Source organism: Colletotrichum fioriniae (genome assembly GCF_027942845.1).
Source record: "Colletotrichum fioriniae strain IMI 355084 chromosome Unknown scaffold_16, whole genome shotgun sequence".
Lineage (NCBI taxonomy): Eukaryota > Fungi > Ascomycota > Sordariomycetes > Glomerellales > Glomerellaceae > Colletotrichum > Colletotrichum fioriniae.
Window position 1 is genome coordinate 511,167 of NW_027076852.1, and position 17,000 is coordinate 528,166.

At 53.7% G+C, this 17,000-nt stretch overlaps 5 protein-coding genes across 5 annotated transcripts; 3 read left to right on the plus strand and 2 right to left on the minus strand.

Annotated features, from left to right (window-relative positions):
- Positions 1-1,582: 1,582 nt before the first annotated feature.
- On the minus strand, positions 1,583-3,301 carry DHH1 (DExD/H-box ATP-dependent RNA helicase dhh1; the record flags this gene model as incomplete). Its single annotated transcript, XM_053195703.1, has 3 exons — positions 1,583-3,040; positions 3,117-3,189; positions 3,258-3,301. The coding sequence occupies 3 exons, from the start codon at positions 3,299-3,301 to the stop codon at positions 1,583-1,585; spliced, it is 1,575 nt and encodes a 524-aa protein (XP_053046738.1).
- A 1,322-nt stretch (positions 3,302-4,623) lies between these two features.
- Positions 4,624-5,580, plus strand: JID1 (J domain-containing protein 1; the record flags this gene model as incomplete). The annotated part of the gene is made up of 1 exon (XM_053195702.1): positions 4,624-5,580. The coding sequence occupies one exon, from the start codon at positions 4,624-4,626 to the stop codon at positions 5,578-5,580; it is 957 nt and encodes a 318-aa protein (XP_053046737.1).
- Positions 5,581-5,759: 179 nt separating this feature from the next.
- N0V96_011002 (uncharacterized protein) lies at positions 5,760-7,649 on the minus strand (the record flags this gene model as incomplete). Its single annotated transcript, XM_053195701.2, has 1 exon — positions 5,760-7,649. The coding sequence occupies one exon, from the start codon at positions 7,647-7,649 to the stop codon at positions 5,760-5,762; it is 1,890 nt and encodes a 629-aa protein (XP_053046736.1).
- Positions 7,650-9,476: 1,827 nt separating this feature from the next.
- On the plus strand, positions 9,477-11,556 carry N0V96_011003 (uncharacterized protein; the record flags this gene model as incomplete). Its single annotated transcript, XM_053195700.1, has 2 exons — positions 9,477-10,911; positions 10,967-11,556. 2 exons carry the CDS (start codon positions 9,477-9,479, stop codon positions 11,554-11,556), a joined length of 2,025 nt encoding a protein of 674 aa, XP_053046735.1.
- Positions 11,557-14,873: 3,317 nt separating this feature from the next.
- On the plus strand, positions 14,874-15,488 carry N0V96_011004 (uncharacterized protein; the record flags this gene model as incomplete). The annotated part of the gene is made up of 2 exons (XM_053195699.2): positions 14,874-15,114; positions 15,175-15,488. The coding sequence occupies 2 exons, from the start codon at positions 14,874-14,876 to the stop codon at positions 15,486-15,488; spliced, it is 555 nt and encodes a 184-aa protein (XP_053046734.1).
- Positions 15,489-17,000: the final 1,512 nt, after the last annotated feature.

Sequence of the window (17,000 nt, forward strand, 5' to 3'; positions counted from 1 at the left end):
CACCTTTGGTTTTCCGTCACACAAGTCAACTGGCACCCTACACCACAGTAGACACGTCGATCGTCCTGCGCGACGACCAGATGAGCTGAACCTCTGAGCTGAACCTCTGAGCTGCGGGTTCAGTGAGAACGTAAACACACATTGCACCAGTAATCATGGAAGAAATGATCATGAGAGAGAATTGTGCCTTGATTGCCACTCCAAATGCTCAGACAACTATCTAGCCCACCAGTTCCGGTCCATGACACGCTGCCCATAGGCAGTATGTACCACACTAAAGACCACACCAGTCCGAAAGCCATCCAGCCCATCCAGCGATTCTCTCCCAAAACGGTTTTTTTTTGCGTTATTTTCTTGTTGATGTGAGTACCAAAAGAGGCCGCTCGCTCTCCCAACAACCCAAGCCAAGCCAGCTCATCCTTGAGGCCTGCGCCACCTCGCAAGGCAGACAAGACACTCAAAGAGCCGGGTTAGGTTGGGCCCAAGAGAGCCGAAAAAAAAGCGTAATGATACTCGGGTATTTCTGCGGTCGTTCGTCGAGCCTGCCTTCTCGCAAGAAGCAGGGCATAGGCGTAGAATGCGTAACGGATCATGTCGAAACCTCCGTTTTGAGTTCGGGAGCCAAGAAGCAGTATCTTGGCTTTGTCGGTCGACCGACGACAAACGCTCCTCCTCCTACCCCGGACGGAGGGCCTCCAACCAAATCTTCCCCTGCCAAAGAAAATGCACGATGATGAGAATCGTGCTCCGACAGACGCCGTTGGATGCCAGCCACCCCGTCGCCCTCCGTGTCATATCCCAACATCAGTCGTCTCCGCGATCGATTGATTAATACTCAAAAGACACCGCGACGCATAAACCAGAGATGAGCTACCGAACCGCCCTCATCCCGTAGTGTTGCCGCCCTCGACCGCGAGGGCCAACTCCCCTTTTGTCCACCAGAAATCAAATGTGGCCCGCCATCCATGCGAACGCCGTTCCGGGCTGATACCGTTTCAGCCGCTTGTTTCCCCCCAAACGCCGTCGTTGAAGAAGCACATGACATGATAAGATGGGAGCGGGTTATTTCCATGCCAGGGGTGTGGTGGCTCGTCTGACGCTAGACGCCACGCCCCGTGGTTAATGTTGGTTTTTTCGATGGCTCAGCCTGTCGTCTTGTTCGTTCTGTCGTCTCCAGACAGCATGCATTTCCAGTCCGGGTAGAAAGTGCCCGTCGTCAGAAGGCCGAAGGAAAAAGAAAAGAAGCCAAACAAAAGACCAGTAAGATCCGTTGGGGTATGGTACAGGCCAAAAGTTTGAGAATATGTGACGAAGCTTTTGTTGCTTAGCGACGAGTCGTATAGGTCTGATCGAGTGTGTTTTTTTCGTGTTTCGTGATCGTGAGTGGTGAGGGGGACCTAAAAGCTCATGATGAGCATGGATGAGATGCCCGACCCAGTCTAATCGTGCCGTGTCGCCTCCAAAATCAAGAGAGAATGAAAAGAAGAGGAACTATGTACAATCCAAACAAAACGCAGTCGCGTGTTCCGTCGCGACTGCATACGCCACAACGCCTTTCTAAAGAGAAGAGATGGGTGGAACCCTAAGACGTTTGTCCTTGGGGTTGGGGGTGACCCTGGCCTTGACCACGTCCCCGGCCGCCATAGCCGCCACGGTTCTGACCACGGTAGCCACCACGGCCACGGCCACGGCCTCTGCCGCCGCCCTGGTATCCGTTCTGTTGGCCTTGCTGGGGTTGCTGAGTCTGCCAGTTGCCCGGTGCGGGGCCACCCTGGAGGGGCAATTGCTGGCCCTGGATCTGGCCGGGCTGCTGCTGCTGCTGCTGCGGCTGGCCCTGGCTAGGCTGGCCGGTGCGGAAGTTGGAAATGGGTCTCGGGATGGACTCGGGGTTCTCGTAGACGTAGAGAGACTTGTCGATGCTAGCAGGGATGGGCTGAATCTCTGTTCCAAGGTCCTTCTCAATGTTGTAGAGGTTGAATCTGTCATCCCAGTTGATGAGGTTGATAGCCAGACCCAAGTGGCCATAACGACCAGAGCGACCAATGCGATGCAGGTAGGTCTCGGCGTTTTTGGGGAAATCGAAGTTGATGACAACATTCACCGCCTGAATATCGATACCACGGGTGAGAAGATCGGAGCAGACGAGGTTACGGCACACGCCGTTGCGAAAGTCGTGGAAGACGCGGTTTCTTGCTTGTTGAGCCATCTTGGCGTGACTGTAGAAGCATGAGTAGCCCAGCTCGGTAATCTTCTTGGCCAGCAGCTCGACACGGTTGGTCGAGTTGCAGAAGATGATGGACTGGTTGATTTGAAGCTTGGAGAAGAGGGTATTGAGGCAGTGGACCTTCTGCTTCTCCTCGACAAAGGCGTAGTACTGGGTAATACCGCGCAGGGTGAGCTCGTCCATGAGGTTAATCTCGTACGGGCTGACCATGTTCTTGTCGGAAAAGTCCTTGACAGAGAGGGGGAAGGTGGCGGAGAAGAGCATGACCTGGCGGTCCTTGGGGTGGAACTGGAGAAGCTGCTCGATGACAGGGGTGAATTCGATGGAGAGAAGCTTGTCGGCCTCGTCCATGATGAACATGGGGCACTCGCTGAGATCGGCGACGTTCTTGCCCGCGAGATCGAGGATTCTGCCGGGGGTACCGACCACAATATGAACGGGGTCCTGGAGGCGAATGATATCGTCTCGGAGACCAGTACCTCCGGTAGTGACCATGACGTTGATTCCGAGGTGCTTGCCGAGAGTCTTGCAGACTTGTGATGTTTGCATGGCGAGTTCGCGAGTGGGGACGAGGATGAGAGCTTGGATCTTGGAGACCTTGGGGTTGATCTTTTCGAGGGCGGGGATGACGAAGGCGGCAGTCTTTCCAGTACCGTTCTTGGCACGGGCGAGGATATCACGACCGGTTAGGGCGACGGGGATGGCTTCTTCTTGGATGGGCGACGGCTTCTCGAAACCAGCCTCGAAGATGCCCATCAACAAGTCTCTCTTCAATTGGAAGTTTTCGAACTCCAGACCCTTCGTGTTTGTGACATCCTGGGAAAAAGCTTGTGAGAAGGTGGGCTCCTAGGTAGTGACGAGGGGAAGGTGGCTTGGTCTTGCCATTACATACCTCAGTCTGCTGTCTGTTGTCCCTAGCAGGCAGGTTCAAGCTCTTCTTCCAGTCATCTGATGCGGCACCATCGCTGCGAAAGTCAGTCCAACATGCCCTCAACCATGGGTTCCCGGTAGGTTGGCGGGGAGGGGGGCAAACCTCAAGTTTGTCGCCTTGAGCTTGTCTGCGAGTGCTTCCGCCATTTGAATGTGTGTTTATGGAATATGTGCCTAATGGCAAGAGAAGAGGGTGCAATGCGGTCGTTGAGGGTTGTTGCGCGAAAGGGCTTTGCTTTCCCCACTTCGCGATGTGTATCGAGGGGCGAGTCGTGCTCGGTAGGTATTAGGATGCAGACAGGTAATGTGGAAGTCGACGACAACAAAAAAGGGCAATTGTCGTTGAGGAATATTCGATATTCGCGGGATTGTCACTTGTCGCGTGGGGGGGAAGCTGGCTGGAAGTGTGGGTGGATGACCGGGACTCGGGCAGAGTTTCGGTGCAGGAAAGTCGAGGGGTGTGGTTGGTGGTTGGTGATTGTGGTGCGTTGTTCGTGGGTTGCGCGATTGCGAAATGTTTGTGTCGTTTGTTGATGACTCGGGCTACTGAAACAGCGTAAAATGTGTTTCGTCCACGAGGTGCAGCGCGAAGAGGATTGTGGGATGGTTGGGTTTGCGTGGTTGAGAGGAGTATGGTTGTGTGTGGTTGTGTGGAGGAGGAGTCGTCTGGGACCTGGAAGCAAGTTTGTGGTGGTGAATCCCCCAGTCCCAGTACATTCGGTGCGCATCAGCTGTGTCGTCGGGGCGGGACCCCTTGCCTTCCTGGTCTAGCGCTGCAGGTGGGGACACGTGACCTGTCTTGCCGGAGGAGGTACTCCCTTACATCAGGTAAGGTAGGTAGGTACCTTACGGAGGTAGCAGGTCGGAGCCTCGCGGGAGCTCTTGCTGATTGTTAAGAGTAGTTCTATCAAGTTTCGTTTTGGTGCAAACATGTGTAATAAGCTTAAAATGCCCAATGTCTCTCAGCACAATGATCAAAGTGCGGAAAGTGTCAGGGTAGGTCTTGGATCATGGGTGGTGACATTGGTCCGACCCAGCTCACCGAGAGCTTCTTCCGCCATCCCATTCGTCTCTTACCGAGCTCACCCCGGTTAGCCTTCCATCAGCCGATTGGTCTGATCCCAAGTCTCCTGCACTGTACGGAGTACGTACTCTTCCATCCCCGCTCCACTCGTTTCCTGCAGCGGAGCTATCGGATCGGCTTGGGGAGGAGCACTGGCAGTGACTCGACTGCCCTGGGAGGAAGACTAGCTGGGAGTCTGAGCGCTGAGCACGAATGCGTCAATTGGACGAGCCGCTGGTGCAAGTCGAACCACCGGCGTCCAAACTCTCTCACTGCCAGGCCACTTACATCGCCGAGCCCTCTCTATACAAACCCCGAACACCTCAAAAGATGCTCGTCCTCGATCCCTCCCCCTCAAACTCCTTGAGACTCTCGTCCTAAACAAACTACACCTTTAACCGCAGTCATGGTCCTCAAGACATCCTCAGCATTCGCCATCTGCTCAAGCAACAACGTCCTGAACCTCTTCGCCGTCCCCGCACACCACACATCCATAACGTCACCACCCTCACGACGACCATCCTCCTCCGAACACCCCGCCTCACACAGCACACGACCCTCAACCTCACGATCCTACGCAACAGTAAACCACAAACCCCCTCACAATGGATCATCAAAAGGCAGCAAAAGCACCGGCAGCCCATGGCCAACCTGCACAAACCCCACCCCCTACGACATCTTCGCAATAGACAAAGCAGCACCCTACACAAAAGCCCGCTTCGCCGAGCTCGTAAAACAATACCACCCAGACAAACACCACGCCACAGCCCTCGACTCCCTGCCCGCAGCAACCCGCCTAGAACGCTACCGCCTCATCGTCCTCGCAAACGAAATCCTCAGCTCCCCGGATAAGCGCCGCGCCTACGACGCCTGGGGCTTCGGCTGGCACATCCCCGGCAAGACAGGAGCATCACCAGAAGACATTAACGAAGTCTACCGCCGCGCCGATAAAGCATGGCGCCACGGGTACGCACGAAACGGGGCTGACTCCCCCGCCATGAACGCGACCTGGGAAGACTGGGAGCGGTGGCACGAACGGCAGGCCAATGGTGGGAACGAGAGGCAGAAGCCAATGTACATGTCCAACGCCAGCTTCGCCGCGCTGGTCCTCGCCGCGTTGGCGGTCGGCACGGTGGCGCAGACGACAAGGATGGACAATAGCACGGCGACGTTCCTCGAGAAGAAGAATGCGCACGAGGCCAACATCAGCGAGGCGCTTAGGCGGCAGGGTCAGGCTGTGGCTGGCAAGGGCCGGGAGGAGCGTATCGAGCGGTTTGTGAGGGAGCGGGAGAATATCAATTTTGGATTCATGCCGAGCAAATTAGACGTTCGGCCGGCGGCGTCAACGAGTAGTCCAAAGTGAAGTTTTCTTGGGACTAGGGACAAGGGAGGCTGGAAATACCCTGCTATCTTACACTCGTATTATCGAGTAAACTTTATGATGTTATGATACATTGTACAATATAGCGTGCCTAGATGCACGTACATGGGGTCAAATATTCCCCTCCAGCAGGCAGAGAAGAGACTCAAAAGAGAGAGAAATCAGTCCTGACGCGCGCCCATCCGCTCCTTGATGAGCTGACGCATGACCTTCTCGGCGCCCGAGGGGTCGATCCGCTCCGTCTCGCCAATGCGCATCATCTTGCCGACGAGGTACATGAGCTTGCCCTGAGGATACTTCTTCTTATCATCCATGAACTCCCTCAAGACCTTATCCTCCCCTTCAATGACCTCTTCTGCGAGCTGTCGATACTCTGCTTCCGACATCTCTTTGAACCAAAGCTCGTGTGTCGTGATTGCGTCTGTGACAGAGTCGAATTCGTCGAGGTTGCCGAGATACTGGGCCACCAGGAGCTCCTTGGCGACCTTGCCTGTGATATCCCGCTTCTGGAGGTGGAAGAGGATCCCGGCCAGTGCGGAATGTGGCACGGCTTCACAAGAACCGTCTGGGGAAATCGCCAATGTTCGCTGAGCGGCTTCCGGGTCGGCCTTGTCTGTTGTCAATCGACCGAGTTCATGGAGGATCCAGTTGCCGGCGAGGGAAGCGTAGTCGTGCACTTTGGTCTCCAGGCCAGCACTCTTAAGTTGACCTCGGAGCTCGTCAACCACCTTGTAGAAAAACTCTAGTCTGCCGCCGTCGTCGAGTGACATGAGGGATACGGCGTCCTTGGCCGTCAAGCCGTAGTTTTCAATCAGCTCCGTCAGCTCAATGTCAGGTAGCTCTTTGACGGAGGCCCTGATATGGTCCACGAGATCTTGACCGATCACCAAAGGCCCCAGATCGGGGTCCGGCATGTAGCGGTAGTCCACCTCGCCTTCTTTGCCTCGCAGACGGCGGGTATGCTTTGAGCCCAGAGTCCAGCCTCTCGTCTCGCTCGCAATCGTCTCGCCCGCATCAAGCGCCTTGATCTGCCGGTCGCGCTCAGCGATGATGGCGTCCTCAACAGCCTTGATGGTGCTCAGGTTCTTGATCTCCGTTCGCGTACCGAGCGGGGTATTCGGATCACCAGTCCTCCGAACCGAGACGTTCACATCAGCACGCAGACCGCCCGTCTCCATCCCGGACACGCAGGCATCGACAGCGTTCAACAGCATCTGGATCTTGCGGACGAACACGGCGGCAGTACGAGGGTGGTGAAGCTCAGGCTTCGTGATAATCTCAATCAGAGGCATGCCTACGCGGTTGAAATCAAGCCAAGAGACGTCGTTGGGCTGCGCCAGCGTCTTGGCGGTATCCTGCTCCATCTGGATCTGCTGGATGCCGATTGTGACGCTCTCCCCATCCTCGGCGGCAATGCCGTCTCTGGCAGTGAGCTCGATCTCGCCATTGCGAGCAAAAGGCTCATAGTACTGCGTAATCTGGTACCCTGACGGCTGGTCCCACCAAAAGTAATGTTTCCTGTCGAAGCGGCTGACGGGCTGAATGTCGCAGTTGAGAGCACACGCCGCGCGCAAGGCTGGTATGAGGGTCTCCTTTTGGAATCTCGGCTGAGAGCCCGGCATAGCGACATCAAACAGCGCTACGTGGGAGTTTGGGTCGTCATTGAATGATGTCGCGGCCGGTGAGAAGAGCTTCCGTGCCGTGTTGAGCTGGGCATGGATCTCAATGCCGACGGTCAACTCCCAGCCCTCGACTGTCTGGTTGCTTCCCTTTGGCTTTTGGCCTCTTGTTTCCTTTTTGAGCTGCTTCTTCTCTTCTTTGAGCTTCTTTCTCAACGGTACCGGCGGCGCTTCTTGCGATGCTGCCGTCGCGGTCTGAGCTGTAGCGTATGTTGCCCTCGATTCTCCAAACCGAGGTGCCGATGACAAGGCTGGGAGGGAACAGGCCGGCAGGCGGGTGTATGGTCGTCGGGTCGAGGCTAAACAACCTTGGCGGGAGAGTTGGCCGTTAAAAAGGTAGCGGGCCAGCTCGCGAGTCGGTACGCGCGCCATTTTGGGGGAGGCGGGTATCGTTTCGAGGTATAATCGATGGTAGTGGCTGTCTTTTGCAGGTTTGTTCGGGGACTGACAGGCTCTACGCTCTCGCTGGAGTGGCCGGTCGAATCTCCAAGGTGATTGGAGTTTTGAAGGTAGAATTACTTGGCTCGTATGTTGTACACCCTCCTCTACGCAGGACTCGTGTCGGTCGACCAGTGGCTATGAAGCTTCTCTAGGTGTGCGTGATTGGAGGGGTAGGGTTGGGCGAACAGTAGGTTCACACTGTTTGAAGTTCGCCACTACCTTATGCGAGCATTGCAGGTTTGCGTCTGAATCTTGGGTAGCTTAGTTGGTGGTCGGATTGTATGTGTATCCCGAACTAATATTTGGGATAGCTTGCGATAGCTTCATGGGAACCTGGAAGCTCCCGTCGCATCAAAAATAGAAGCTCCCAGAGATACGTACTCAATTTTTCGGGCCGCATGGGCCTCCGGGCCTCTTCGGGTCCGTCCCGCAACGGACAAGAAGTGTGAAGTTCTCAGGCTCGGGTGCTGACATAATGGTGCATTGCATCCCCTAAGGCAAGGCAAGAATGGCGCACATGCGCTGGAAATCAGTGGAGTGAGTGAGTGCCACGCAGGCAGACCATGCTGCCATGCCGCCATGCAGCTAACGTTTGCCCGTCCGTTGTGGGAACGTCCCACGGCACTGGGATGGAACGTTTACGCAGTAGGTTGCCGTTTGCGCTTCCATTTTCATGTGTCCTGTCAAAGGTACCTTGGTACTTCAATATTGCCAGGGTACTTTCTACGTTACAAGTTGCTCAGTTCAACTCCAAATTGTTCTGCCTTTGACATATTCTGATTCAATCGCATCTCAACTACTGCAAGGTTCAGTCGATACGGAGTACCACAACTTCAAGCCCACCACCCGAATGCCACCACATGCCACCACATGCCACCACATCCATCTTTCAGCTCAGCCCAACGCCGGTGCCCGTCCGTCACACACACACACACACACACACACACACCTCAGAAGTTGGAGCTCGCTGGTCCAGTCTTCCTGGTCATCTGAAACAAATCCGTCAACGGCTGACACACTCTTCACCCGATCACACGGCGCTGCTCTTCCACGTTTTCTTGCCTCCCCTTTCCTTACCTCCCTTCCTTTACCCCCTATCGAGAAGCTGAAGCAGTCTCGCCAATAATGAAATTCCCATCCCACCATATGCTCTCCCTCCCTCCCATTCTGCTCTTCGGGAAATGATCGTTCAGATGCCAGTCGCCACAACCCGCCACACACACAAAGTCGATGCCCGCTACCCTCACCGCGATGCTACCGCAGCCTCTGCCGCTGTCATCCTGAAGCCGTTCCCCAGAATTTGAACTGAACATCCCAGGAGTTCCCCAGCCCGATCCCGTCCCTCCCAAACTTCTGAGCAAGCGTCCGAGGGTACACCGATTCTTCAACTCTCCTTTATTTTCGTCTTCCGCTGGAGCTCGACTATCTCTCGAGCGCTTCCCATCTTCACTGCCAACCATACGACCTTCTAGTAATGTGTATTAAGCTGCCGCTGCCTCGTGTGCGACTCGCAGTAGCCCTAGATCTACTAATCTGAGACATCCTTCGCCATACAACGGGCCACATTCCAGCTCGTGTCAGTTCGAATATTCGTACATTGTTATACCTACCTTACTCAAGCGATCAAGCTACTCAACCGCGAGGGACACCCCAACTTCGGTTCGCCGTCCCGTTAAGCTTAACTCAAGGGAGAGATTGGCCCAACTCCTGATCCCGACGTCCATCACTTGATCCAGGTCGTACACTCAAAACACCAGAATGTCCACGGCTCATCACCCTCCTTCGGTGGCCGACGTCTCTGTCACCACCATGGACGACTGTCACACCACAGATCAAGGGTGGCTAGCCCCGGACCCGGTCGATGAACTCATGCGCGTCGTCGACGCCGTCCCGGCACCGGCCCCCTCGTCGCCGTTTGCGCAGGCCACCAGCGATAAGACTATTGCGCCTAAAGACCTTCCAGACCATCACATGCCAGGCCACGACACGTCAACGCCTGTTGAACTCCCGCGATCGCGCCCCAGGAGCGCAACTGTCCGGAGGCACTCGTCCATGCCCGCCCCCAACCCAGACTCGCCGACGCGACGTCGCATCTTTGGCATGGAGCCTGCGCGATCTGTCTCCGATCAACTCATTACTACTGCGGACCAAGAATCTTCTTCAGATGAGACGGTGGTCCCCGCCGAGAAAGAACAGGACGAAGAAGCACCGCTCCGCCCAGCATCACCTACAGAATCTACCCTCACCAGCTTCACAGCTCTTACTGAAAGAACTCACGGTTCCGGCAGCTCCAGCGGCAGCGGCTCAACCATCACCCAAGCATCGTGGCCCAGGCGCAGAGGAAGTGAAAAATCGCGAGCCCACGACAAGTCATATCTGAAAAGCCGTCGCCAAAGCCGCTCACCCAAGACGCAACAGCAGCTCTCCTCATCAAACGTTCTGAGCTACCTCGAACCAGACTCCCCCAATATAACCCCGGAAGCCATCCAGCGCTCCGTCGAGCAGTCGTCCTACTGGAGGATGCCCGACCCCGCCGCCGCAAGCTACCAGTCGCCCTCAACGCGGAGCACAACTTCGACGGCCTCAAGCAGCTTCCAGAGCGATGTCTTCTCCGAAATGAGCGCCGGCGACCACGAGACCGACAGGAGCAGCAGCCCGGACCACAGCATCTACGGCGACTCCCCCTCTATGCCCGGCAAGTTCGAGGTCCCCATGCCCCCCGGACACGGACACGGCCAACGGCAGCGCGACTACCGCCACTACGGCACCCCCGAGATGCCGCGCGGGACCGCAAACCTGCCTCACCTCCCGCCCAACGCCCTCCAGCCCCGTCTCCCCGGCACGCATCACGGTCACCCGAAGCACCTGCCCAGGGCAGAGAAGCTTCCACTCACGGGGTACGAGCTGATCGCCTCGAAGCTATGCGCCGGCGACGACACGGAACGGTCGAGTATCAAGCCCATCTATCGGCGCTTCGAGGCCCTCAACCATCGCCTGCTACTTCACCTGCAGGACGAGCTCGCAGAACTGGAGGAGCAGCTCCACCGCCTCGACACGGCTGACACGCAGACGCGGCGGATGCAGAACTGCTTCCTGCCGGCGTCGAGGAGGCAGGACGTCCTCACCGCGGGCGAGCTGCAGTGGCACAAGACGGATATCCTAGGCAAAATTGGCTATAAACTCAGTCAATACAGTGAGCTTCTCCATTCCCATTCACCTCATATCTCCCTGCCTCTCACACGCCGCAGACCACGTCCTCTCATCCTTCAGGGAAACTCAGCACCTCCCCAACCCAGAACCCCAAGACGTAGACTTCTACCGCGCCTACCTCGCGAACCACAACCCCATAGTCGAAATCGAAACACGTTTCCTCGATCCCGCGGACGACCTCGTCTCCCTCGCCCGCCCAACCTCTTCATCCTCATCCGCCTCAAACTCCAGCTTCTCAAGCGACGACCTCCGCACCCCTCAACCGCGCAACGCAAAACTACCCTCCCTCTCCTCCCTGCTGACTCCAGAAAGTCCAAGCGCAGATAGGGCGGAGCGTATCCGCCGCCTGCTCATCTCGGCTTTGACAGGGTACCTGCCTACCCTCGCCATCGCGTTTGCTGCAGCGTTTCTGCTACCGATTCTTGCGTTTGCTGTGATCCCGGGTTTCGTGGGGCGGATGGCTGTTGTGTTGCTTGTGGCTGTTGGCGTTGCTGCTGGTGTGGCGCAGGCGGGGTTGTTTAGTAGCCTTGGGTCAGATCGTCCTGCGAGGGTGGCTGCTACGGAGGGCGTGTTGGCTTCGGGGGTTTATGTTGGTGTTATGGCTGTTGTTGCTGGGATCTTTGGGTGAGGGCCGGGAGTGTGCTGTGTGGTCTAATGATTTAATGGGTTTGATGGGATTGATGGACTTTGTGGTGGATGATGATTTAATGATGAATGATACCCCTCTTCACTTGATAACTCCAGCTCCAAGGCCACGTTCATCTGTATTTCGAGTGACTTCACTGTGATACCTCAATTCTTCACACGACTTTTGACTCATGTATATCTATCTACATAGCCAACAAGCCATTGGCTTTTGCTCTCAGAGCACTAGCATGTCGTAATTGCCGGTGTTGCCGCCGTCTTTCGTTTACAGGAAGCCATGTTCATTTTTCCCTCCCGAGTAACTCACTGTGTGAAGTTTCGTAGATCACCTCAGTACCTCCCACACATTTCCTTCGGTTTCCTTGCCTCCGGGGATGCTGTCGTAGGCAAACCATCGTCTTGTTTTCGTCATGCTCTTACTTGATATTGCTCATGTACGGGTCAGTCAAAGTCGGGGCGTAGCACTGAAGGTCATAGCCAAGGAGGCAGTCGGCATCGAGGACTCTCCAACGGTGACGTGGTTTCAAGTTCGTAAGAAACTTATGGGAGAATCGTTGTTTCGTCTTGCTCCCATTCTCCGTCAGGCTCGAGAAAGTCAACATCAACTAATTTATGCTTCTCTTGAAAAGTGTGATGTTTATTGAAGCATACATGGGTTCGATTTTTAATTACTCCATACATTATGGTAACTCACTTGCCCATTTGCCTGGCATTACTAATTCAAGATTCAAGAACAGAAATAATATGGGGACGAACTTCAACGGCTGTACATATGAATCCCAATGCCTAGAGGCTCTGTCTGCTGAGACGATTTCATTCTTCAGCTTCGTCAATCACCTTGCCAACCACAACTAAGCAACATGCGACTGTTAAGAAATGCATTCATTTTCTCATGTATTGCCACCTTGTTCGGGGGGTTTGAGTCTGAGGAATGTCCTAACGTATTCATGCCATAGATGCTGGGATGATATTACCAAATACTTTCCACTTGTCAATTGAGCATCTCACTCCACAGTGGTATCAAAACAAACGACAAACCGCGGTGGTGGCTTGATTTGAGAATTGAAATGCACCCTATCATCAATCAATCACAACATTGCCGCCCTACCACACTTTCGGAGATCGCAAAACACTTCCATACCTCCCCAGATGTTTATATACTGTTCTGGAGTTTCCTGCGCTGAAGTTGAGTTGTCGGCGCTGAAGGGGAGCTTTTTGACCTGCTTGTCGATTCTCGTCTCCGCCTAGCTAGTAGCTGCACTCATAAAAATGCCATCACATACGCAGAACCCACCATCGGCCTGACAACGGTCCCTCGAAAGCATTGTACATTGCCACAAAGTCCTTCCTCATCATTTGATTAATTGTACTTGCCATACATCTGACCAGAATTTCCCCCCCAGTCTTTATTTCCTCCACCACATTTCTGCATCCAAACTCCTTTGAGAAACATGCATCTGCATAACCCTCATTGTCTTCGTTTACTCGATTTCGTCTGATTTCATAGCTCTTCCTCATTTGAATATCATTTGATTGGGAATCCGATGAAGCATTCCGTCCAACCAAGCGTCCATCTGAAATTCGTTTGAACACCAAGTCAGTCAACTAAGGGAAAGAATCATCAGACGAGCTCTTTTTCCCATACTGACTGACTGCTAGAAGATAGGTTCAGGCAGCCTAACCTACCCGTTCTTTTCTTAACTTTTTGCCCTTATTGGAATGAACCGAGGGAGGCATTCTTGAAAATTCGTCACTGAATGCTCCCACACCCCAAAACACATCTTTTGTGTTCTGCTCTCACCTTTTCCAGAAAAAGAAACAGCTCATCAATTCCACAATCGTCTGCTCTCGCCCTCTTCGTCCGTTCTCATTATTTTTCTCTGCTTTCGTCTCTTATCTTCTCATCACCCAGGTCTCATCTCGACCACTATCTGTGAGCTGAGCTGCCATGTCCATCTCTAGATTCATTCATATAACATCTGGAGATGATCGATCAACTCTCTCCCTTTGAAGTCCATGTCTACTCTCCATAGTTCTCCCCCCCTTTTGTGAGCTGTTGTGCCCACCTCAGAAAAGCGAGAGCAAGTCTACCCTATCTCATAATTTTACCATATTATGAACCATGGCGTCTGCTCTCGCCTTTTTGGGAGGCCTTTGCCAGCCATAGTCCTTTGCTCTCGCCTCATTGTGAGCTGCTATTCCCACCTCTCAAACTACTCAAGCAAGCTATCCTCATATACAATTTCCATTGCCGTGGAATTCAAGTCGCCTGCTCTCGCCCTTTGTGAGTAGTTTCCCCCTAGGCACTTCTTTCTCACCACATTTGTGATTTGCCCTGCCTTCATCTTGCCTCATTCAAGCCAGCCATTTTCATACACAGTATGATGACCATGTAGTCTATATCGTCTGCCCTCTCGCCCTTTGTAACAGACTATAACCAGCCAGCTATTGCCTTGTTTGTGAGCTGCAGTGCCCTCTTCTTGGCTCATTTTTATCGCCAACCTCATGGCCAAGAAGTCTGACTCTCACTCGTTTGCTCTCGCCCTTTGAGACTACTCGTGGCCATCTGGCTCTCGCCTTATTTGTGAACTACCTCATTACTGTGCCCTCCTCCAGAAAAGCTACCTTGTTCTTATCACCAAGTTCATGGGTATGTGCTCCAGGTCGTCTGCTCTCGCCCTTTGGGATTACCACCCGCTGGCTCTCGCCTCTTTTGTGAACTTCTGCATGCCCTGGCTCTCGCCTTGTTTGTGAACTTCTGTATCCCCCGGCTCTCGCCTTATATGTCATCTACCCGCCTCCAGTCTCACTGAAACCCGCTCTTCTCATAATAAAAATGTGATTTAAACCATTAAATCGACCAATGAGAAAATCCCTAAGCACCTTTCTTCTCTTTTTCATCCTCGTCCATAGCTCTCGCCTCCAAAATCAGATAGCCAACCCGCAAAACCACCCCAATCGGCCAATCACCAGTTGATCCAGGGGTACGTACGTACCTCCAACTATCACGAACTTCCTCCTCTACAGCCTCATGGTTCACACGGCCTAAGGTATCGAAAAGGGTGGTTCAACCACCTACCCAGACCTGAGTGATCTGGTTGCCTTTCCCCTCCTGCTGCCCTCTACAAAAAGATCTTCTCTCTCCCCTCCCTCTCTCAAACTTTCCCTCCCTCTCACCCACTCTTCAACTTCGCAAACCCGTCACACACTTTTGCCCACAAGCAACCGCACTTTTGCACCTTGTATCCCATACACCCTATCCATACCACAATACCCCCTCACACCAACCCAATACTCAATATGCGCGCCTCCAGCATCGCTAAGGGTTACACCTTCTACCTGGGCACTGGCCCTACTATGACCGCGGAGCCTATGGTTCAGCATGGCGGTGCCACCGGTAAGTTTTCCCTTTCTCGAGCGTTCGCGCAGCGCGATGTCAAGGCTCACACATATTCAGAGACTGGCTCGTACGAGCTTACGACCTTCATTGAGGACCCCGGTATGGGTCACGCTACCGTCATCGAGTCGAACCTGTTCACTGGTGAGTCTGAATTCCATTTCTCCTTTGGAATCACAATGTTCTAACGCGTTGATTTTCCAGTGGTTACTTCTTCCATGTGCTCTATGACCACCATTCAGGTGTGTGACCCGATTGAGGTCACTCACACCCTCAGCGTCTCCGAGCCCATCCTCACTGAGACCGCTGGCACCACCTCCTCCGTCTTGGAGTCGGCCACCACTTCTGTTCAGAAGTCGAGCACCGCTTCGAAGACTGAGAAGACCTCGGGCTCGGTCTCCATGACTGGCACCGGCACCCAGACTGTCGCCACTCCCACCGCCTCCTCTGAGGCTTCCAAGACCGAGGTCGTGGTCGTCTGCGCTATCGCCGGCGCGTTGCTGATGTACTTCCTCTAGGGAAGTCAAGTCTAACTATACACTCGTTGGCAGTTTCTCACTTGGAATGGCCTAAAGGAAATGGATGGACTAGGGAATTGGTTTGAGCCATTGGGCTAAGGAATTGGAACTTCATCAAGGATCACAGTTTCAGGTTCTTCATAGGCATACACGATTCGGATGCATACAAGCAGCATTTGAGTCAAAGGCCTCTTTACAGAAAATTGACATTACCTCGTCACAAAATTCTCTTTCTGAATCCTCATTCTGTGACTATCCTCTTCAGTGTGATCATGTATTGATCTTGATGTTCCCTACTCATGAGACGTGCCGTTGCTGTAGCCCTCAAGCTGGATCACGATGCCAGTCCGAGTTTTGTTGTGGTATTTTTTCACGAAATTAGAGATGCTGTCGCCGCGCCGCCGTCGCGGTGTACCGTGCTACTGGACTCTCGTCATGGTGCTTCAAACCGACAGAGACGACGCGCTTCGTAGTGAGATTCGTCGCATGGAGGCTGGGTTCAGAAATCAAAAGCATCACCATTCTAGAGCGTCAGTTCTACGCACGAAGCAATCTATATTATAGACCACGACGTCCATTGATGAGTACCGCAAGACGGCGGCGTAATTGAAGTACCCCGCATCCATCGCGACACTGAGGCTAGGCTCGCAGAGCAGAATATCACGATTCCAGAGCGTCAACTTTATAGACGAAGCAATCGATCTATCTGTTCATCCATAGGTCAATATCACCAGACTTCAGCATCCTCTATAATATTCCGAAGCCATCGCAGCATCCCAAAAGCAGTGCTTGGCTTAAAAAACCACCAACGAAGCCCTTGTTTTGACGCCCATTGAAGCTGATGTTGCCCTCATCACATAGAACCAAACACAGGAATCTCGCTCCCGCGCTGACGGCGGCTAGAATCGCAATCAACGTCGTCATCATTAGACAACCATTTCATGAATTACATGAACCAAGATCTAGGCGTTTCAAATTGCAGGTCTTCGTCTAATATCGCGGCATCGCGGCATCACAACCACCAGAACTCCCCTCAAAGGGCGCCAAACACACCAAAGAAGCCCTTATTCCGCCCTCCATTCAAGCCCCCCTAAAATCACCCAGAACCACCCACCAGAATCTCGCTCCTTCCACTTTCCCTCCATGTGAAAATTCTTTCGTTTCTACGGGGATGAATCTCCCTACAGTGTGCTGACTTTGGTGTGTTGTTCAACTGTGGTTGAACCGGTATGGGTCCTCGGGGCCGAGAGCCTCGAAAACTTCGGTGCACCACCGGCCCACAGCCCCGAAAGTAGCCGGACTTGGCCCGGAATGTTCCTGCTTGTTCCATGAACGTCCAATTCTACTGCAATTCTGAGATTTACTCGCCTCTGTATGTACTGTAGATAGCGAGTGCCAAGATGGACGGAGTCAGGCGCTATGGTGATGATAGAAGCGATTGTTGTCGCTCATCGACGGATTTAGGAGGCATGAAGATGGTTGAATGTTGCCCCAGTAGCCCAGAAACACCTT